At 39.4% G+C, this 23,424-nt stretch overlaps 2 protein-coding genes across 2 annotated transcripts; one reads left to right on the plus strand and one right to left on the minus strand.

The window, feature by feature from the left end:
* The first annotated feature begins 11,173 nt into the window (after positions 1–11,173).
* Positions 11,174–13,806, plus strand: LOC105933664 (cytokine inducible SH2-containing protein). Its single transcript, XM_036152079.1, has 3 exons — positions 11,174–11,794; positions 12,380–12,543; positions 12,926–13,806. Exons 1-3 carry the CDS (start codon positions 11,775–11,777, stop codon positions 13,423–13,425), a joined length of 684 nt encoding a protein of 227 aa, XP_036007972.1. The 5' UTR covers positions 11,174–11,774; the 3' UTR covers positions 13,426–13,806.
* An 81-nt stretch (positions 13,807–13,887) lies between these two features.
* Positions 13,888–23,123, minus strand: hemk1 (HemK methyltransferase family member 1). Its single transcript, XM_012873291.3, has 11 exons — positions 22,823–23,123; positions 20,719–20,892; positions 20,532–20,623; positions 20,364–20,457; positions 19,675–19,806; positions 16,982–17,046; positions 16,793–16,842; positions 16,587–16,692; positions 14,904–14,999; positions 14,556–14,666; positions 13,888–14,451 (listed from the first exon to the last, which is right to left on the minus strand). The coding sequence occupies exons 1-11, from the start codon at positions 22,889–22,891 to the stop codon at positions 14,394–14,396; spliced, it is 1,047 nt and encodes a 348-aa protein (XP_012728745.2). The 5' UTR covers positions 22,892–23,123; the 3' UTR covers positions 13,888–14,393.
* Between the last annotated feature and the right edge of the window lie 301 nt (positions 23,124–23,424).

Genomic DNA, 23,424 nt, shown 5'->3' on the forward strand with positions numbered 1-23,424 from the left:
CCGCCGAACAATTTAGTCCGGCCCGGTGGCTAAATGCATTATCATTATTCAAAAAAAGTCTGACAATGTGGCAATAAGAATTGTTGTCTTAATGGCAAAAAGAGCTCGTCAGATTTGATTTTCACAAGTGGAGCAGAACTGCTTTTGCCATAGTGCTCCGCTTGATTCATGAATGTGAAAAGTTTTATTATGATTCATGCGGGGAATATCTCAAATGATATGGACACTAAAATGGGAAAGTAGGAGAGGAAAGGAAGAACAAGAAGAAAAAAAGAAAAGGTGAAAGAAAAAGGAGATAAAAGGAAGAGAATGATAAAACAATTATTGAAAAAAAAACATGTACTTTGTTTGATTGGAAATCTGCAGTTCCTATATTGTCCACGAGGGGCGCTGTGTTTTAATCAGTAGATGGTAGCACTGAGCTTCAGATGTGGAAAATTGATTTTAAATAATTTATTTTTATCTGTTTGATGTATTTTGTCATGCAGGACAGTGTTTTTAAGTTCCAAAAAATTTTAATAAATGTTTTTCAACATTGTACAATCACTGTGATCAGTAAGTAAATGTTTAACTGAGTAAAAGTATTGTTGAAATTGCACATACTTTTCTTAAAAATGCTGAGGTTATTCATGATGTGTAAAAGTGAAATTCATTTAATATAAAAATCAACAACAAGTCCACTTTTATTAGTTCTATTTAATCTTGCAATGAGTTTACTCGTGTGGCCCTCTTGAGATCAGATTAAGCTGTATGCGGCCCCTCAACCAAAATGAGTTTGACACCCCTGGATTAAGATATCTGGCAACAATAAAAAAAACAAGTATGTTCAGATGCATCAAGGTAATGCTTTCAAATCTAACAGAGCTGTAACAAATGTCCTGCATGGTGGTGGCAGCATAATGCTGAGGGGCTGTATTGCTGCCATTACGATACAGGTGCGTTGCATAATGAGTGAAACAATAAAGGGGGAGGGCTGCCTCATATTTCTTTAACTTCACCTCTGTGCAGCATATAGAGACACCCCACCCATAATTGGCTAAAAGTCCCTTAGCAAGCTGCACCTCCACCAACACAATACAACATGCGTTTCAGATTGCTGTCGGCTGAGAGAGAAAGTGTCTGTAAAGAAATAAGCTCCCGCTCCAAAATCAAGCATCAACAATTAAGCCTCTTGGCTACAAAGAGAAGAAAAACACTCTAATTGGGCAAAGTGAGGTTTTTAAACCTAAAAACAACGTGGCAATTATTTAGTATAGTGGTGGCAGCATCATACTAAGGGGAGGGGAGGGGTTTCACTGCCAGTGGTACTGTTGTATGACGGGAAAACTATTGGATAATGAAGAAAAAGGAGAAGCTTTACAACTTCAAATCCTGGGAACACTGTATCAGCTGTCAAGCATGGTGGTGGCAGCATCATGCTGTGGGGCTGTTTCCACGCGAGTGTTACTGGTGTGTTGCACAAAGTGAACGAAGGGATGAAAACAGTAAGTTACCTCTAAGTTATTCGACTAGAGCTGCTGTAATATGGATTCAGTGGGATGAAACTTATCAAAGCTGAGTTTGAAAGAGACAGAACATGCTCCCATGAAGCATCTGGAATACTCACAATCGTAATTTTATTAAAAGTCAATGGAAACCAAGCAATTTAACCTGGTTGCAGCATTTCTGTTAAGAAGACTGATCAATTATCCAAACAAAGTTATGGCAGGAATGTGTTTATGACAACAAAAGCCATGTGGTTTCTGTACGTAAGGATGTTTATACAATTATTAGAGGGGATGTATGTATGTAAATATGGGAATATGTAGGTATAATGTTGTTCCTTTTTCAGAAATGTTCCACTGATTCTTTTTTTTTTCAATTATTGTTGTTTAATCTGCTTTGAAATAAAACGAGCAAAAAATGAATTACTAAATGCTTCAACATATGACAATCAAACAGAAAGACTGGGTTAAATAAATTATCAGGATTTCAGCTGGAAGTCAGGGGTAAAAATCTGCAGCCATGAGACAGAATGAGGATACTCGGTTACAAGATGAATTTCTGCTTATTTTAGGACTGAAAAAAAAAAAAAAAAAAACAGTCCTAAAATTAACAGGTCAAATTCCTTAACAATGTCCTGCACTTACACCAGCAGCTAGATCAGCCTGTGTGGATGTTGCAAACATTTTCTTCTTTTTTTTAATTGTTTTTAAAGCACGCAAATGTCACATTTCAAACTCTCGCACATTAATTTCTGGTCTCGATCAAGATTGATGTCCTTGGCGGAAAGTAATTCAGTGTCTCGGTCATATTATCGAATGTAGCGGTCGCTCGTTCTCAGAAGATTTGTCGTTTGGTTTTGGCTTTTTTTGCTGAGCAGCTGATTTATAATTCTCTCATGGAAGTCATGGTCAAGTCTGAGAAGTGTTATAATTGCATTTCCAAAAATCCAAATCAGAGCAACTTGTACAATTGGGAATGTTGGCACGCAATACCGCTAAAAACTATTATCAACAAAAGCAGATTACAGAGAAGAAGTCATGTGGTGGAACAGCTCGAGACAGAAAGTACCTTTTAAGGGTTTGAATAAGGTCACTGGGTACATAGAGAGCATCTGAAGAGGCAGAAAATTGAGATGGGATCACTCTGTGAAAGATGTCAAGTTGCCAAAGAAATTGCAGATGCCATTAAAAGGTTCAGAGAATCAGGGGATTTTCCCCGTACTCTTGCGTGGAGAGAAAAAAAAAAAAAACAATGTTTGGCTAATAATGAAAAAGCAAACCAAAAGCAGAAAGGACTGCAGTTGAAAGCACATCATGAGGTCAGGACAACTTCTGAAAACCATTCAGTGGTCTGTCGCATAAAAACTTAATACTCTTCTTGGAAAGCCTGAATTCAACCCTGCAAACTCAAGAGAAGAGCGACTGTCTGCCCACACAGAGTTTTAAAGCCTGCATCTGACAGGGCATGAGGGCGCATGAGTAATCCCTTTTTGTCTTGGATGCTCGCTGATGTTACATCCAAAGAAAAATACGAGTCCTTGAGCAACAATAATGCTGCCGTTCAGACCAGAAAGGTTTTCCAGGAAGGCCTGCGTTTTATAACACTACATACTGCATACTTGGTTGTCCGGTGAATAAAGTACGGTCCACGGCAAATATCGAAAGTATCTGTTGCACAATGCAACAAAAGCAGCAATAAATGGGATTTCAGCAACTGATCACTTGAATTTCTCAATAGAAAACTATTAACATAGTGCAGTAAATAAAAGGCTGATATACACACAGCGCGTTGCAAACTTTTACATAAGATTTGAACCATTTTCACATTTTCTCGCATTACAGCTGCCAACTTTAATATATTTTATTTTGAATTTCAAAAACATGTTTACAGGTTATTAAAAAAACGCTATTTTCGGTTTTAGCGCCATGCAATCCATCATCGGAAAATGTTAAGAAAACAGCAAAACCTCAACCTTACCCAAGACACGCATTGCCCACCAGAACTGGGAAAACAAGTGGAGCAACTCTCCAGGAATCAGGCCAGTGATCAATGGATTCTCTGGAGGGGCTGCAGAGACCAACAGCTCAGGTGGAATCTCACCTCAATAAATATGCATTTAAGAAAGAAGGCACTTTGATTAGAGGAGAACATAACTGAACTATTTGGCCTACATGCAAAATGCTGTGTGTAGCGGAGACAACAGGACCCGCCATCCCAGCGGTGAGACACGGTGGTGGCAGCATCATGATGTGGGGATACTTTTTAATCAAGACAAAGGAAGCTGGTCAGAGGTAAAGCTAAATACTGGGCAAAACACATTAAGAGGGTGGGAAACACAGCAAAAGCTACAGCAGGATGGTTTAGATCAAAGCATGTTGGAGAGAGTCAGGATCATGGCCCAGTCAAAGCTCAGACATAAATCTGCAGCAAGGCTGGGAAAAAAAAATATCTTCATTTACCGTCCAACCAGTCTGAATGAGTTTGAAGTGTTTTGCAAAGAAAAAATGGTCCGTTTGCTCAGTCTGCGGGTGTGCTGTCGGGAAGAAAAAGACCAAAACACTTGCAGCTGTGATTTCAGTGAAAGGTGGTTCAACAAAGGGTTCGTTCAGAGCGACTCTGTAAAAAGGCAATTTTTTAGGTAAAAACCGAAAAAAAAAGGAGCAAAAATATTACATTTGTCTGTTGCCTACTGCTATTAATATGTGAGCATTGTGCATAACATCCGTTTTGAAGGTTATATCTCACAGAGCATTACTGAGACGACATTGGGCAGCTGGAAACTTGAATGGCTGAGAAATTATTTTATGTTTCATGAATTGACTTTTATTTTATTGCAGTAATCATGAACACAGTTGCATTATGTTAGGTCTTGGAAAGATCTTTTTTCCTCCGCATTTTAGAATATCAACATATTAAATAATTAAAAGAGGCTCCAAATAGTTTATATATATATATATATATATATATATATATATATATATATATATATATATATATATATATATATATATATATATATATATATTATATAACACACTTAATGAATGGACATCCTACGTGGAACCAGCAGAGTGGCCAGTGCCTTTTTCTGCTGAAAGATGATTCATCTGCCCTCTGAGCCACAGTTTCCCCCTCAAATAATGGACTATTGAATAGGTAAAGTAGGAATAGGGGACATTTACCTTAAAAACAAATTACATCATTTTAAAGAGGTGTTGTCCACAGGCTGTTGGGTTATGGCTCAGTCATCAAAGAGCAAAGATTTGCAGAAACTCTCCAATCTGTCAACAAATGAATGAGAAACCCCCTGAAGCGTTTAAAAGCAGTGATCCTCAATGATGGAAGGACATTTGCAGTTTTTTTTTTTTTTTTCCATTACAGTACCTGGTATCATTAAACAAATGATGTCGCGGAAAGGTCAGGCTTGTGAATCTCTCTGGCCTAAAGTACAAGCCTCTAGATACGTTAACAAAGACAATGCACGGAACAAAAGCATGACATCTTAATTTTAAACACTTTTAAATTGAAAATACAACACTGACCACTGATTCCAAGAAACCAGACTTTATTGTAATATTTTAAAATGGGCTTGATACGTTTTTCTGTAGGTTTTCTGAATGGTTTTCATTGGAATTCGGCTCCTTTTTCTAAAGCGTTTTCCTTCCAGTGACGGAACATTTTCATGAGAATGTTATTTTGTTTGTTTGTGTGTCCATTAAGCCTCTTAACTTTGGCCTGATTCAGGCATGAAACGGCTGCAAAACTCAACAGATGAGCCAACGCTGATGTGAACATGTAACGGAAAACTTTGTGACCGCCCAGTTTCAAACTGGATATTTTATATTCTTATACTTTTCCTCATGTTGTCATATTGCAACCAAATACTAGTGTGTTTAATTGGGAATTTTACAACACAAAGTAGTGCATGACTGTAAAGTGTGTGTGTGTGTGTGTGTGTGTGTGTGTGTGTGTGTGTGTGTGGGGGGGGGGGTATACATATTTTATTTTGCAAATAAAAATGTGGCATGCTTTGTACTCTTTTTGCTTCACTCTATCCCTAAATAAAATTCAGGTCAACCTCCTGCCTACAGTCCATGAATGTCCATGAATGTAGTTAATTTCTTTTATTAATCAGGCTGTTCTGCAAAGGCTTCGGAGGATTGTTAGAGGACATAAGAGAACGAACAGCATCGTGAAGACCAAGTGACAAAGTAGACAAGTCAGGTTTAAATGTTTTGAGAGGTTTAAAGAAGAATCAGGTTGTAATGAAGATTTTCGTAAGCCTTAAACATTTGAAGTGCCACTCAATCCATCATCTGAAAATGGAAAGAATACCACAGTCTTTCAAATCCCCCTACACTGACAGACTGGGCAAGAAGAGCATGAATCAAAGGAGCTGTCATAAGGTCCATGGTAACTTTGGAGGAGCTGCAAAGATCTGCAGCTCAGGTGGGGGAATCTGTTGACAGGACAGCTATTAGTTGTATGTTGTCATGTGGACAAAGCAAAAAAAGTGGAAGAAGTTGCACCTGTGAGACCATGATTCAACTTTTTATTCTTTCTTTCCTTTACTTTGCTTCATTATCCCACTGAAGTTGACTCTGTTTTCATCATGTAAAGCACTTTGAATTGTGTTGTAGCTGGAATGTGCTACACAAATAAACTCGCCTTTCATCACCTGGACAAAAATGTTCAAGTTAAAAGTATTCATGTGTAAAAAAAACAAACAAAAAAAAGTAGTAATTTAAAAATTACTCATGCATTTTACTGTTTTTATACTCCACAAAATATGAGCTTACAACATTTTAATTCAATAACTAGTCAGATTTTTCTGTGTAAATTATTGTATATTCAAAACCTAAAAGGGTTTTGCACATTAAAAGATGGTCATCCAGTTTGCAAACTCTTTTGGGCTGAATTGAAAAAAAAAAAAAATCAAACTAATTTTGTTCATTCCCAGCAACAAAAACAGGATTGGGGTCAGTCTTTTTTTTTTTAATTGTCTGCTGCATTTAGTCAATGTTGATAAATGAATTAAAAGCAAATTTTGTTGAAGCAGGGTCTGCTTTTGAGCAAATATCATAGCATCTGACAGGGCATACACAATACTTTGTGTATGCCCTAACAATTCTAAATTACAAGAAGATTTTAATTTGCTTGTAATAAGTTTGCCCTAATTGAAATTAAAAAGTCTCCCTCTGCATCAACAACCCATGCTGGTGGGGCCAGATCGTTGTTGAATGGCAGTTGGAGGCCGCAAAAAAACAGTCCAATGTCCACAAATGGCCCCAGGGCCGCCCTTTGGACACCCCTGATGTAGATTAAAACAGATTAATCTGTTAAAATCCTTGATTCAAAGTCCAGACCTAAATCCATCTGAGAATCTGAGGCAAGACCTGAAAAAATTAAGTTCTCTGACACCCCCCATCTGAGTTTAAGTTAATTTACAAGAAATGTTAAAGATAATAATCTACAGATGTGTTGTCGTATCAAACGGGTCCGCTGGTTCAAGTCGACTCTGCATCCCCAGAATCAGAACCAAACATGAAAAAGTAGCATTCAGTTTTGTTTTTCTCCACTAATCTGCAACAAACTCCCAGAAATTGGCAAAAGTGCTGAAAACCTGAGTTATTTTACATCAAGGTTAAAAACACATTTGTTTAGAGGTTCTTTGACTTCACTGAAACATCTTTAGTTTAAGTCTGTAGGCCAACTTAACTTTCCTTTACCACTGCAATGTACTTATTATCTTATTTATTATCTATAAAGCACTTTGAATTGTTTAGTTGCTGAAATTTATACAAAGAACATTCTCTCACCTTGAAACATGTTGTATTATGTCGGCTCTTTGCGATTTATTTTCCTGTTTGTCTAAACAGATAACGCTCTGGCACTTTTTTTTATCTACTGTGTAGTTTTTTTGTCCTTATATGTGTTCTTTAATGTCACCATTCGCCTACTTCGCTCATTTTTATAAGCACACGATACAATACGCTTTTACTGTGGGTTAAAAAGATTGAAAGCAGACCAAAAAATAAATAAAAAAATATGTACATTTGCCGCCCCCCCCAAAAAAGTCAGTTATTATGACCTTGGAAAATTAAAGTGTTAATGATATTTACCCTGAAAGAGATTAACTAATATATTTCCAATGATGAGATACAAAAATAAATAAATATTGGGAACAACATTTAAAACTTTGAATTAGAAGAAAAGACTTAGAGCTCTTGTGATTTGTGTATTTTAGTGGAAAACAAATGTCCAAACCGCACCTAAAACTTTTCATCGAAGTTGAAAAAAAAAAAAAATACAACTTTTTTTACATATTGTGGGAATGAAATCAGCCACAATTAGCTGAGAATCAGAAACAAACACTTTGTCTAGCTCCTGAAAGACCTACTTGAGCTTTAAAATCAAGGCCAATCTTCTTTGATTAAAAGCCTGCTGATGAACAAGGTTTTCTCTCCTAACTCACAAAGAACAAGTTTCTCCTGCACATTCTGAGCAGCGGGCAGGTTTTCTCAGAATTTCCTTGATTTTTTTTTTTTTTCTTTAACACCCAGGGAGGACAACTGTTATTCTCTGTATCCTGACAGCACCCGATTCTCAGTGAGTTCTGGGTAAAGGGAGGGTGTTTACACCAGAAAAGTTAGACATATTCAACTCAGGAGCATGTGAGTGCGGCCTTGGATTTTTTGTGTGGCGTTGCTTTGCGGTTACCAGCAACTGTCTAGTGGTGCAAAGTGGAAAATAACAAGTCAGTCACAGTCAGAACGTAAAGAAAGTTGTTTGTGCACAGAGCAGAGGAGGAAAGATTTGGAATGTGTGAATACTTCTAATAAGTCATTAAAGATTGTTCTAGGCTTTTTGTGCAACGAGTGTAAAGCTCTCCTTTTAGCCAAAACCGAATAATGAAGTAATAACAACGTACTTCATGTGTAATCAAATTGTGATATCTTAAACGATACACAGCATTCAAAATGTGGTCAAATGGAGATTATTTTCATATTCCCATAGTGTTTTAGAGACAATGTCTGAAGAACAAGTTTGTAGTCTTGCTATAATGACTAAAAAAAGCCCAATTTACTGGAGTTCTCAGAGCAAGGAGGTAATTTATATAAAAAAGGTAAATGCCCTTTAGTCTTTTTTCCACTTTCAGATGTCCCAGAGTAAATTAAACTCAGCTTTCTAAAAAAAAAAAAAATTAACTATTAGTTAAGTCGTAAATTTCTGAGCTTGAATGCTCTGAAACGGGGGTCACCAACCTTGCTGAAACTGAGAGCTTTTTAATTGCTACTGTGTCATGCTGAGGGCTACCAGTACTGAACTCTGAACTAGAGGAGTTAGCCTTCACTTTATGTAAAATTGACATTTTAATGCAGTTTAAAAGTTGTAATTTTAAAATCTATATAAATGCAAGTGTTTTTTTTTTGTTTTTTTGTTTTTTAAAGGAAGAACAATTAAATTAAATTAAACCTGGTGGGCTGTGCTACTTTTAGAGCAGGCTCATTGATGTGCTGGTGGCCTGCGCTCTAAAAGAACAAGTACAGATTAATAAATCTGATCAAAACGGTTATTAAGTCGAGTCACTCAATTCAAAAACTGACACTTGTATTCCATTTGTGACACACAAAATAAAAATGGCCTCACGATCCTCACAGGGCTGCAGTCACACCCACTGCATGTGCATTCTTACCATACTTTTGCCTTCCACCCAACTTTCCTCTAATACGCTTGATAACAGGCCACTTTTATTTTGTTTAGCAAAGACCATTTGTTGCTAACACTTACTTGTGGAGGTTGTCACTGACTGCCCGCTGGACATTTGTCGAGTCAGCACACCTACCCTTAACTGTGTGGGCTTAAGCAAAACATTTCTCTGTTAATTTGTTTTAATTGTTTTATGTAATGCTTACATTTTCTGAGAAACTGAGTTTTTTTTTTTTTTTAATATCCACCGGTACAGAATTAGAACAAGCATTATTTAAAATATAATAAATAAGAATATCCTGCAAACACGGGACAACTGGACAAACTTGATAGTAAAACACAAACAACCACAGGCATTCATCCATGCATTTTAATACAATGCAAAAATAAATGCAGTTTCCTTCTTCTAAACCGAAGCAGAAATGATTAGTCAACAACCATTACCTGCCGCTTTAACATGATACAAGTGCGGATGTAATAAAACCTCCAGATGTTGACATTTAAGTAGCTGGAACCAGATTCTTTCCGGCTTCCAGGAAAGGCACATTAAATATTTTTGCGAACAGGCAGACAATTTAAGAAGGAGGAGCATTTTATTGGCTTTTTTTTTTTTTTTATGCCTTTCTAGAAAATGGTTTCAGTAATGAAACTAAAGACTGTTCACTCACAGGGAGCTCTATGCAAACATGCAGATAGAACAATCCTAAAATGTCCTGACTGAACCTAATGTTCAGAGGCACTCTGCCTGCTTATCTCATGCTTGAAGCTATCATTGTCCTGTGAATACAATTATTTGTTTAAGAGTACTCACTCAAAAAATAGGACTTTAAGCTGATGTAATCCAAAAAAATGAAATCCGTGATTTTATCAAATCCTGTTTAATGTTACCCTGGCACGTTCCTTTCATCGTTTAAAGGTTTTTGGTTCTAACATTATCCCCAGATGTGAATGTTCTATTTCCTTTGTGAGCGACAAAAAAAAAAAGAAGAAGAAAAAAAATACACCCAGTAGGGATAGATAAAGTCCACAAGACTTCTTAGAAACACGCTCATTCCGAAATTCCTGGGACGAGGTTAAGATTCCCCTCACTGGAGTCAGGAGACTTTTTCGGGAATATAGCAGATTCTGAAGTTGTGTGTTTTGATACAGCTTTAATATTACATTTACACATGCAAGAGAGGGTTTAGAATAGCTAATCTAAAAAAAAAAAAAAAAAAAACGATTCTGATATCAAAGGACCTTCCTTAGATTTATAGCAAAAATAGAACAGTCTTGTTTAGCTTTGCCCAGTGAAAAATAGAGTAAATATAATGAATATCTACGGCCTTGCACCAAATAAATAGGCCAAGGAATAGAACCAACCAGATCAGATCTATCTGGGTCTTGTTTAGCTTGATACAGTATAAAAGATAGTGGATAGCTACTGTAATTGACTAAATAAGCAACCCAAGGCATGGGTGTCCTAGATTACCAAAGGCAATGTCAGGAGAGATCAAATGAGCAGAAGTGCCACTTCAAGTAGTCCAAAATCATTCCAGGAACGGACCACACGTGTTAATGCATAAACCTTAATCCAATAAAATCCACAAAGTGGCACAGATAATGGCTAAAATGAAAATTTCCCGGGCCTAACAGTAGACTTTAGGCCGTTGTTAAGACTATTTGTTACAACAACAACCTGTTTTTTGCTCTGAAGCTCCGCGAAAAGCTCCAGCCGTATTTTTCCAAACAGGATCGAGGGAAATCTATATAACTGGAAATAGCCTGTGCGCATTCCTATTATCTTTAATGTCGAGGCGGCGAATTCCCAGAATAAGGGCTCTGTCAGGGCCGCCCGGCGGGGCGGAGCCAGGCTCCGCAATTATTCCTGGAAAGCCAGTAGGCAGAAGCCGCCGCGCGGTTCCTGGGAGCGACCGCGCGCCGCTTTCAGCGAAGCCGGGCAGAGAGCACAGCCGCGTGAGACCAGGAGAGGGAGAGGGAGAGGGAGGGCACGCTCCCGAAAAGAATCCCGCGCGGACGAATCGAACACGCGCGCGCACACACACACAAACACAGAAGCTGCTGTCAGACTGCGTCGTGACGTGAGCGCGGCGGCTGGAGCGGCGAAAGCGGCAGCGGCAGAGAGGCGGCGGGGCGATGCGGCAGCTGTGACGTCAGAACCGCCGGCGCTGTGAGTAGTTCTCAGAATCGACTTCTAGGAAACGGTAAATTTTAAAAGCCAAGCCTTTAGCCTCTGTCCTTCACAAATTTCAATCCCGTCCCTGTGACAACACACTCCGAACCGCTGCTGCTGCTGGACCGACATTTTTTCCGGGAGAAACTCGGTTGTAATTCTTCAACCTGCGTCTCGTCGCACAGGGAAGTGGCTTTTTTTTCTCCACCACCACGATTAATGACAGCAACATATCCTGGTTGGCTCCGTGTTCGCCGCGTCGCTCTCAGCCTACACCTTTTCATGTAAAACCGACACTACTGGTTTGATTAAAAAGAAAACCAAAAGACAAAGTGCGTTTATTCTCTGAAGAGGACAAGACCAAATCGGATTTATTTATTTTTTTTACCCCTGAGGACTTTATAGCATGATTCTTTGTGAACGAGGGTGAGTAGATCCTTCTTTGTTTCCTCTGGTTTCTCGCGTCAGGGCGCATATCTGCGAACATATATCTGCCCTGCTTGTTTGTCCGCAAGAAAACATTTTCGGGTTAAAGCGAATGTCAAGTTTATTTGAAAGGCACAATTAAAACCAATTCACCAAAGTCTGTCACTTAGTAAAAATCATATATTTAATTGTAAATATGAAATAGTAATTACACACACACACACACATATACACACACATATATATATATATATATATATATATATATATATATATATATATATATATATATATATATATATATATATAGTATTATATTTTCCTTCCAGATTAAAATATCTAGAGCAGACCAAATTACCTAAAGTGAACGTGCAATTCTGATCGACGCAAATACGCATGTTAAAACACGATTTTCACTTTCTTCCACACCATAAAACCAAAATTATCAGAAGTCAAAATAGAAACACAGAGTAACTGAGCCCTTTGATGAAAGCCTAGAGGTGTAACTCTTGGTTTGTCTGTGATGGGGTTTACCTAAGCCAGTTCTAATAATTTCCCCCATCTTTTTTTTTTTCCCTCCCCCAGTCCCAGGACTCTTCTTCCTGCTGCTCCATCGACTCAAGCCCCGTGGGGCATGCGGGAGGGAACAGCAACCCCTGCCCCATGCTTTCAGAGCGCGCCTCCAAAATGGGACCCCACCAAGGACCTGCGGGCGATTGCCAGCAACTTCTGCTATCTAGAAAATTCAGGTAAAGCGATCTTTATCTGCACAGCCAGATCCATGTTTTTGTGGGCTGCGGTTTTGAGGAATGAGAGTTTCGCTGCAGTTTTTATTTTATTTTTTACCTGATTGTGAGTTGCTGTGTGTTTTGTGTTTTAATGTTAATAATTTAGACAGGGGACGCCTGCATTTCATGTTGCAGCTAAAAATTATATTTTTTAATAAAAATCCGTTCTTGCTGTGTGGCAACATGCAAAATCAGTAAAATGGTCTTATATACAAAATAGGATTTTTTTTTTTAAACATGCAGCATTGTTAGGTGGATATTCCTCAGTTCTTTTCTAGAGTTGGCCATAGCAGAACCGTTCCAAAACTAACATTTGGCAATGTGTGTGTGTGTGTGTGTGCAGGATGGTACTGGGGGGCGATAACTGCAGCCCAGGCCCACGCTGCCCTTCAGGAAGCCCCAGAGGGAGCCTTCCTGGTACGAGACAGCAGCCACCCTCTCTACATGCTGACCCTGTCGGTCAGGACGGCGCGGGGACCCACGAGCATACGCATTCAGTACAGCGGCGCCCAGTTCCTGTTGGACTCCAGCTCCGGGGCCCGGGCCAGTCTCTCGTCCTTCCCCAACGTGCCCAGCCTGGTGCAGCACTACATGGGCGCCGAGAGGAAAGCGGAGGAGAAGACGGCGGAGGAGCGGGCGGCCGAGGCGAAACCCTCCGAGCTGTCGGCTCAGGAGACGTCGGTGGTGCTGAAGCTGAAGCGGGCCGTGTACAAGCCCCAGAGCCTGCCCTGTTTGCAGCACCTCACGCGCCTCGTCATCAACAGACACACGGACTGCGCCGACAAGCTGCCACTCCCCAAGCCTCTGCTGCGCTACATACAGGACTATCCCTTCAAGGTATGAGGAGGAGCGGACGCTGGGGGTTTGTTATACAGACTCCGTTTATTCTGAGAGGAAGAAAAAGACCGTCAGACAACAGGTAAATTGTGCCTGAGTAAATTCAATGAAGACTGACGTGTCTGTTTAGGACTTAAACCCTTCAAGGACTGAGCTTGAGGAGGAAGGGGGGGTGCAACACACCCCACAAAGGACGGTACTGTAATCTCCTTAAATATGGACGTGGACTTTGTCTGGATGTACATACTGTTCGTGAGAAATGACACTGATTTCACCGAGGCATCTTTTATGGCGTTTTATTTTTGTCAACAAAGCATTTTTGTACTTTTTACTTGTGTACATTTTTGTTTTTTTTTTCTATTAAAACTGGAAATTACAATCCTCTGAGCTGCTTGAAACACCGTGATTATTCACTCATCATCACTCACAATCACATGCCGACTGCCTTGTGACACTTGTTGCGAAATATTTTCACCCGCAAATCACATCTGAAACACGAAAGGCTTGAAACGCGGCCTTTGAGCTTCGTTTTCTGTGGAAGGGAAGCGAGGGCCGCGTTGTGCGTTTTTTTTTTTATTTCTTTTTTGCTCCAACAATGCATATGGCCAGAATCTGAGTCAGCGGGGTGGGCAAGTGAAAGGGGAGGACCGTTCATCAGTGGATTCACAGAACTACTGAATGCTTCCTGGGAGGAGTGAGACGGATTCTGAGAGGGAGCGTTCTAAGAAAAGCTTTGGTAATTACCTTCGGCTCTGAGCCTGCTTTTGTGCCGTCGCACACAGATTTTACATTGTGAGACGGGGCGTGATCGCCTGCTGTCGACAGGTTAAAAGTGCAGCCCTGATATGGAAACCATTTGGGAGAAATTGTTCACTTTCAGGAGGTGGAATCAGGCGGTGGGGGAGCAGGGGGGGGGGGGGGAGCCGTGGCTGTGGCGACCTGAGCTAAAGCCAGCGTAATAGGATCTGGGTTTCTCAATCCTGATCGGGGTCCTTATGTGACTCCTCTTTCTGGAGGATGCAGAACCGCGGCCTAAGAAGCGAAAAACAAACCAGACAGAGATGACGACACCATTTACAGTGCAGGTTTTTTTCATTTGAACTGGAACGGACCGAATTAGGGCTTTCGGCACTGACCGGCCGCTGGCGTCGTGTCGTGTCTTCGCGTACCGCAGCCCCTCCACGTTGTCTTCCGTCCACCGGCGAACGAGCGGGGGGTGCCTGGGGTCCACCTCCAAGTAAACGCGGCTGTTGTTTTACCAGGAGGCAGGGGCGACATGATCAAATCAAATTAACACAACGGGATTTACAGGAGGCAACCTCGAGATGAGTTGAGTGTTCACGGCAGGCCTCGCAGAGAGCCCGCTAAACACGCAACACGATACGCGTGTTTTTCAGAGAGCGACAAGGTGCCGTTAGGAATTAAACCCAGGTGTGTGTGTGTGTGTGTGTGTGTGTGTGTGTGGACACAATGGGCTGCCTTACCCGCGGTCTGACAGAAAGTCTGGAGCCAGAGCTAGAATCTGTCGGATCACATTCAGTCCATCTTCACCTCCGTCTAAAGCAGCATGATCCTCAAACCTGGAAATCGTCAATAGAATGAAGGCAATAAGGTACTTATATGCTACGTGACACATTTAAAGAACTACATTTTTCACCTTTTGCCTCTAAAAGATTTCCTTATTCAGAATCAGACTTAATCGTTTTACTAAATCCAACAAGATTAAAGGCTTGAGGGCGAGACCATAAAAAAATACATAAAAACAGTGTTTGACTCGTACAGTTTAGCCAGCGGAGATATTCACACCCCTGACAGGTTTAGGGTTCTGGAGTGACCAAGCTGGAGTCCCGACTTGAATCTCATAAAGAAACAGCAGAGGGAGTTTAAAATTAGGGTGATGGCAAGGAGGCCTTCCAACCTAGAAACAGTTGGAGCTCATCACCAAAGACATAATCTTTAAAATACCAGTGGGAAAAATCCGGTCAGCAATTATTAGACGGGTTTGATGCGTTGACATTTTTTTCCCTTCAAAATCACAGCTGTTCAATTTCTTATTAGAAATAAACATTTTGGCTGAAAGACATGTTTAATCTAAATCTGCCAAGGATAAGACTGGCTTTAAGCTCAACTATGTTAAGCAAAGTGATTTTCTCCCCCTAATATTTCTATTTCTATACATTTTCCAAATGTAAATATATTTTATTGCTGTTTTGATTCGCATCATATACATATAAACAGCAGCCAGGCTTCATTATCCGTGGCGTTTCACAAAGCGTGAAGCAATAATGCCACGGTAGACTTCAAGCAAACATTATAAACTTTGACACCAGCACTGTAAAATGGCTATTTTATTTATTTGTGCACATGTTGAACCCAAACCCAAGCACACTGAATCGATAAAATCTTTAACTCAAACTGCTATGTGTCAAATCAATGTTTAAACATTAAGGTACCATCAAAAGAGAAATCAGCGTAAAATCTACGTTGTTTTTAGAAATTCAGATCGTTGGATCCGTTAAATAATGGAAACTCAAACATTTTTTTCCATACATGTATTTTTCCAAAACTTACATAAAAAACTTATAATAGTTTTCCAGACTTTTTAAGCCAGAACTCTTTGTTAATGAACAGTTTAAGTATTTAATCTGCTAATAAAATACAAATAATAAAACCTGCCCTGTCAACAGCGCAGTTAGTGCATGTTTACATTCAGCTTGGTTTTGACTCTTAAATTTGTAGAAAGTATTTTATTTTTTATGAGAACTAAATCTTCTGAGAACTAATATCTTCACTAGCAAATAAATTAACTTTATTCCATAAAAGCGCTTTTTATAAAGTTATTAGTTGGTTCAAGGCTACCCACCCTATAACAAACCCAGGCTATTTTAATTTGCATGCACTTAAGGATAAAATTCATTTTGATCTTATTTCAAGGTCTTTATTGACAAATGTTAACCAGAAATCTGGAACTGAACTGATTTTTTTGTTTGATTCTTGTATATCTAAATGAATTACCACAAAGAAATTACCTCTGCTCTAATAAAAGTCTAGTTGGATACAATCAAGCCTTTATAAATGTAGAATCAAGCCACGAGCAGCCTTAATAAGCAGCTATTAAACATTTTCAGACTCTCCCTTGTAAAGATTTGTTGCCATTTTTACCTCACCTGAGAATTTCAGGCTCCAGCGTTGCCATATCCTCTGAAAACAGGTATGGAGGGTTACTGACCAAAGCTGAAATGGAGCTAAACAGACCCAACATCCTTTCTGTATCTTGAAAAAAACAAAAAGAGGAATCTTATGAATCAGGTTATTTAGAGAAAAGCACAGCATTTTCTCAGTGTCTGTCTTTTTTATTTATTTATTTTTTTACCTTTTATTACATCCATATGATAAACCTTTAGTCTGTCCTGGAGGCCCAACCTATATAGGAAAGTACTCTGAGTCAATGATGCTTACAACAACATTGAAAAAAAAAACAAAAAAAAAAACATGGAAAGAGTAAAATCAAACCTCTTGGAAAGTCACAGCTTGTTTTTTTTGTGTGCTGTGGCGCAATTACCTCAACGCATTCTCTCGGCTTAAATCCACCGCATCCTGGCTCCGGTCCAAGGCAAAGGCTTCGAGCTAGTGAAGGAGAAACAAACACGGGGAGTAAAAAACATCCCGTTCCCAGGACAGATTTCTCATACACGTGATTCTCTCCACTGCTCAGCATGAAACTATTTCCTTTTTTTTTTTTTTTTAAACTAAATATTTAAACAAAAGATAGAAAAGAAAGTGTAATTTCCCTCATATTTTATGAGCCTCAGACTTCTTTAATTCTATCAACATTTATTTTTATTTCTCCCTTCATCTAACATATTAGACGTCAAAACACAGCCATCATTTGAGCGCCTATTAATTCGCAAATGCTTAGAAGAAAATAACAAACTCCACGATAAAGGCCTCGTTGGTTTGGGAATAGCATTACAGGGGAAAGTTCATTCGCAGCAGGGGAGAACTGAACGTATGCGGCGTGTGCATTCACCGCTCCAGGCAAAAGCCAACATGAGCCTCTACCTACACAACACAAAGACACACACCCAACCGATCCGACAGGTTTTAACAAGGAGGTGGAATGTGGGGAGGAAAAACACGGCACCTTAACCTGTCCTTCGAGAGTCTCGGGACCGACAAACTCGCATTACAGTAACAGCCTTCTAGTATACGCTTAGAAAGATGATAAAATAGGCTCAAAAATCAATCCTACAAATCAATAACTGTTTATCAAATTCCTCATAGAAATATGAAAGACAATGCTAAAAAAAAAAATCCCATCTAGTCAAAACTACAGAGAGCTAAAGGCTCAACAGAGCTATGCCTGGGTGTTAGACACATGGGATTACTCTTTTGTCCCCTATTAATGATAAGTAAACACTGTGAAGGGTGTTCCCAGAGCAGAAGCTGTTTTTCCAGATTATAAAGAGATCATCTCCATTCTAGGGACCCATATCTTTTACAGTTTCCTGGAGGTTTACTTTAAAGTATGCAAGAGGCGTACAGCGGCAACCCCGCATGAATCAGCAACATTCAAGGAATCTGCAGACGATAAATGAGTTAACTGCAGCAGCAATATGTTTGTTAACTATCAACAGATCTGTATCAGATGGGTTATTCTGATTTTACAACTAGTGTAGATATAATATTGTATAACAATGTCCTGCATAAACAATTATATATTAAGAATCCAATGAAGTCGTTCCTACTAAGAGCTAATGACATACGGAGCTGTGGCTCTGTGTTAGTCTGGCTAGGATACCAAAAACAACAATTATAAACTGTTTTTTTCTGGATTAAGTAGGATTTGGCTAAATTTGTGGTGTGCTCCCCCCCCCCACACACACACACACCATTTTCATGGAAATTTGCTTTTAAAAAAAGCAGCAGGTATTAACCTATAAGTAAGCATTACTGTATAAATAAGCTAGATTTTATGCTTTTACATACGGTGCACAAATGGGATCAGTTGTTTTATAACAACTAATTTTGACAGAAACAATTTTATCTACAAAAAGAGCTAAAATAATACATGGCTCAGAAAAGCTGAGTCTGCGTTAGTCAACTATACTAAAATAAAGACGTTAAATTGTTCCTTCTTGGTTCATTAATAAGTCAAATGTACATTGTAGTTGATGTAAGGCTTTTCATACAGTAATTAAATATATTTTCTTGACTAAGAAGAAATCATCTAAGTTTTTTTTTTATTTTTTTTTGCAGTTTCCTGGAAGTCTGCTATAAACGTAAGCAGCACATATTAGCACGTACGCTATTGAGAGTAAAGGAAAACGCAGCTAAACAGAGCAACGACTGCATGGTACTAAAAAACAAGTCCAGGATTACTGGTGTACTCCTTTTGGATAAATAATATGCTGTTCCAGTTTTTAAGGTTTATTTAATACAATGATAAACTGATGTTCCCAAATTAGGTAGGACTCCTCTAATTTCTTAGCGGTTTAAAGTATGCAGTAGGTATTAACCACACTGTCTAAATCAGCTACACGCCTTTCAGCTTATTAATTTTAACAGAACATACTTTATTGTTACAGCAATGCATTTCCTTTCTCACTTTCAGTTCATGGTTAGTAATTTTTAATTATTTAATACATCTGTCTTTTGTTCCTGCAGATAAACAGAGTTGTTCTGAATGCAGGTAAACACAGCAATCTTTAATGATCAAGAATCTTTCTCCCCACGGGAAAGCCTCCTGGAAAAACACCACTAAATGTTGCACTTTTTAACCCTGCGCTCACATGTGAATATTTAATTACAAGTCTCAGTTTACAGACAGGGCATTTAATATGCCAGGGGAGGTTTCAAGGAATCAGTTTCCAACCACGCGTGCCAACTAGGCTATAAAGTTGCAGCGAAGAGACAAAACAAATTCCTGAAAGTTTCTTTCACATAGCTTTCTCTAGAAATATTTCTTCGATCTCAGGCCTTTGAATTGCTTTATCTAAGCCATGTAGCCCTGCGCCGAAGAAACGGCGGATTTGAAAACCCAAAAGTCGAAAAGCCCCTCTCTTGTAAAACTGAACGTCCTTGTGATTCATCCGCCGCTTGTTCCTGTATTTAAAAACAGGCCCTGAGCAAACTGATTATGTAATTCCTAAATGTGCAGCCAAGAGCCTTCAGGAATTACACGCAATATGACGCATGATGGCCGCTGCTAGGTGAGGCTCAAAAGTCATTTCTTACTACAACCACGAAGCTCACCTGAGGCAGACTCTTCAGCAGACTGAGAGAAACGGCACCAGAACCACAACCGACTTCCAAGCATGTTTGCCGCCGCGTCTCTGCGGCTCCAGGATGTCTCTGCAGATCTGTGAGCACCAGTTCAACCAACTCCTGCACCGAAGGAAAAGCAGATAACATAAAGTTGACTTAATATATATGTATTTATGGACCAGAATCTATTTTACAAGTTAAGACCTAAAGCTTTTGTACTGACCTAGAAGAGAGACCATAACCCTCTGGCAATGTTCCGTAGATGCTAAAAGGCATCTTTTTTTTTTTAACATTACTAATGTGGTGTGTGAAATCAAAAACGAGGTTTCTGACTCACTCTGAAGGATTCATTGCCAGTATTTTGAAGTTGCACAGTGAGTTTTTCTCTCTGAATCTTTCTACCTAAAGCTAAAACTTCAGTTCTGTCCTAACTGAGCAGACAGAAAGTCTCTGCCGGTTAACAAGCTCATCGGGGAGTGTGGGGTCATCAGGACACACTGTAGCGGAGAGCTGTCTCCTGTCTCGCCACGTCTCCTGATGCCCCCCCTCCCCCAAACTGTAGCATATAAAGATGAAAGCAGTTTGTGCTACACTTGGCCGTATGAGAAGGGTTCTACAAATAAAGTTCGACTGTTACTAAATGGACCAAAGTATTATTCTGTGCAGTGATTTGTGACCTCGGTTTCCGGCCTGGGTATGAAGACTGGAGGCCTCAGCTTTAGCGTCAGGTCTCTGAAGTCCCACTCCTCGATGACGTACTGCACCGGCATTCTGCACATCAGTGTATAATGGTTACTACGAACAACTATCGAAATGTGATTTCAGGACCCTGAAAGGACGCTCACCTAGACAGACGTCTGGTGCAGAGCTGCCAAACCTGTTCCGTTTTCTCTTTGCTAAGAAACTGTGTTAACCTCTGCTGCTCGACGCTTTCTATCTGGTTGGAGATCAGGAAACACCATCAGTTTGAAAGCAGCTGTTGAAAAGATTAAATAAGAAACGTTGGAACGAGTTCTGCTGTGGGTGACTCACTGTTTTAGCTCCAAGCAGATGAGCGATGATGTACTGGCTTGAGTGTTCAGGCTCCGTCACACCTTTCTCCTCAAAGTGCCTCTTCCAAACATCCAGAGCCTGAAGTGCTGTGATCCGGCCAGCAGGTAAGGCCGGAGCGCTGCATACGCGCCTGGTGCGGAGGCTCCAAATCCCCTTAAAAAGCTGTGTTAGTCAATGCACGCACATCTACCACAATGTCAAAACGTGTCAAAAATGTGTGTACTCTTTCATTCAGTGTAACCACATTTTCTCTTGCTTAATAGAATTTGCTTTATTTATGACTCTCCAACACTTAACAAGATGGTCCACTTACGAATGCAAACAGGAAAAAGTATCACTTCCATAAACTTACTATGATTTGGGTAGAAAACCTGTTGTTTTTTACTTTGGATGAAGCTGAAAACATTTATTTATTTATTTTGGGCTCTTGATTCTATTCAATTTCTATCATCTTGTTGAGCATTCTTAAGTCACTGACTGATGCTGACCCAAGAGATGATGGTAGAAGAGATTGAACTTCCCACAACAGAAGATAGAGAAGATCTGCAGCATCATGCTGCAAACACGGAAGGACCGGAGCTTCCTCAATAAGTACAGTCTGTTCTGTCCCTCCTTGCAGAGGGCTTCAGAGTTGTGCCTCCGGTCCTGTCTGCTGTTCAGGTCAACACTAATGTATTTGTACCCCTTCAACAACTCCACCAATTCTCCAAAGATGGAAACAGTGTTTTACATGTTTCTGTTCTCTCCTGAAATCTACAATCACCTCCACCAACTCCCTGACTTCAGCTTCTTTTCCGTCTCCGACACACCCGGCGACTGCAGAGTCGTTTGAGTATTTCTGCAGACTTTTAATGATGCAACATTGAACTTCAATGTATGTTACTGGGACTGTATGTAGTAGACAAACCAAAATTAGGCTATGATTCTAAAGTGGAAGGAAATTATGCTTAGTTTTATTTATCTATTTTTATTTATTTATTTATTTTGTTGTATAATTTAAGTTGGTACTTTGACTGGTCCATTCCAACACAATGAATATGCTTTGATCTGGGCGTATGTTAAGGATTGCTATCCCCCTAAAAGGTGACCCTCCACCCCAGTCTCAAAACATTTTTCCAGGGTTCACCTGCACTTGGCTCCATCCATTTCCCTATCAACATCCCAACTTGGCAAAGAAAAACATCCCCAAAACATGATGTTGCCATAAATGTGTTTGAGAGAAGGGTTTTTATGTTTAGGGTGATGTTAAGATGCATTGTTTTATTACCAGAAGAGTTGTCCTATGTCATCTATCAAGGCTTATATTTTATAACTGGAAATGTGGCAAATGATGTATTAAAACATTCTTCAATTTAGATTAATGAATACAGCACACAGAATTTAGTTGCATTGTTGAAAATATATCTTTTTGGATAAAATGTGTTTTTTTTTTTTCATCCGAAGCAATCTTGCCATCGCATCCACTTTTACTGCAACGCCACACTAAATACCTGATGTTTAAACAGGGCAAACCTCCTTCAAAATGCAGAGCAATTATTTTTTTCATTACTTGACTTTAAATGTGTGATTTAAGCCACTGAAAGCAGGATTAAATGTAGGCGTCTCCTTATTTATTCGGCGCCAGAAATTTCATTTTTATTGCATTTTCCAGACATTTTTAAAGTCTTTTCTTTAGCACTTTTCTTCATAATTTATATTCGTTGAGTTCTTTAGAATTGTTAAAACTGATATAAAATATCCATATGTCCAAACACATTAGTTCCTAACATCATTATGTAATTATCACTTACTGCTATTGAGTTTTTGTTCTTAGGATTTTCTGCACAAACACGGTCTTTTGAACTCAAAAAGGCGCCAGCTGCATGTGAACAATGGTTAATAATAGCATGATCTTTATTTATACAACTTTCTGCCCGCGTTGCTTAGCTGCAGAAACTATAAAAAGTACTGATTTGTTGTGGCTCTTATTTTAGACTCATTCCCGTGCACTGTCAACAGTCTTCACCCTGCTGTTCATTGGTCTTCCACTGTGTTCTCAGCAAGTTCTAATGAAGAGTTTATACACCAAACAACGCATAATTACCTTTGCCCCACTGCGCCCGCATCCTAAACAGCACCTACAGCTTCTGCTAAGGGTCCTTCTCCACCACATGGTTAAGTAAATACAGTTTCTAGCTCTTTGCTATCTACAATCACTTCGATTCAATGTGTTCTAGCTTCCTCCCTTAAAGCGACAGTAATTCAGCCAATTTTAGTTCTAAAAGCAACATTTTAAAACTCACTTAGCAACATAAAACATGCAAAAATCAACTAAACCTGACAGCACGTTTGTTTTGCTTCCGACGTATGGCGTAGAACGTCGTTTGCGTTCCTATGACGCAACACGTTTCTACGCATGACGTACCCTACGCAGCGCTCTGACTCCTGGGAGTAGTGCCTCCTTTAAAGTTTGTGGTAAATTCGAACTTCATTGAGTTGTTTTCTTATATATAGGTGTCAAATAGCAGAGGAATCTTAAAAACTACGTGAACTCACAATCTTCTGTCACAGCTGTTCGGTTTAAATTTAATGAAAAAATTAATCTGGTAATTAAATTTTTCATATTTTATAGGGAGCATTTCTTTCGTTCTGGAGGATAGATCGGGACCAGAAATATTTAAAACCTTTAAAAGTTACTATAATTAT

The sequence above is a fragment of the Fundulus heteroclitus genome, chromosome 20 (assembly GCF_011125445.2).
Source record: "Fundulus heteroclitus isolate FHET01 chromosome 20, MU-UCD_Fhet_4.1, whole genome shotgun sequence".
NCBI classification, from domain to species: Eukaryota; Metazoa; Chordata; class Actinopteri; order Cyprinodontiformes; family Fundulidae; genus Fundulus; species Fundulus heteroclitus.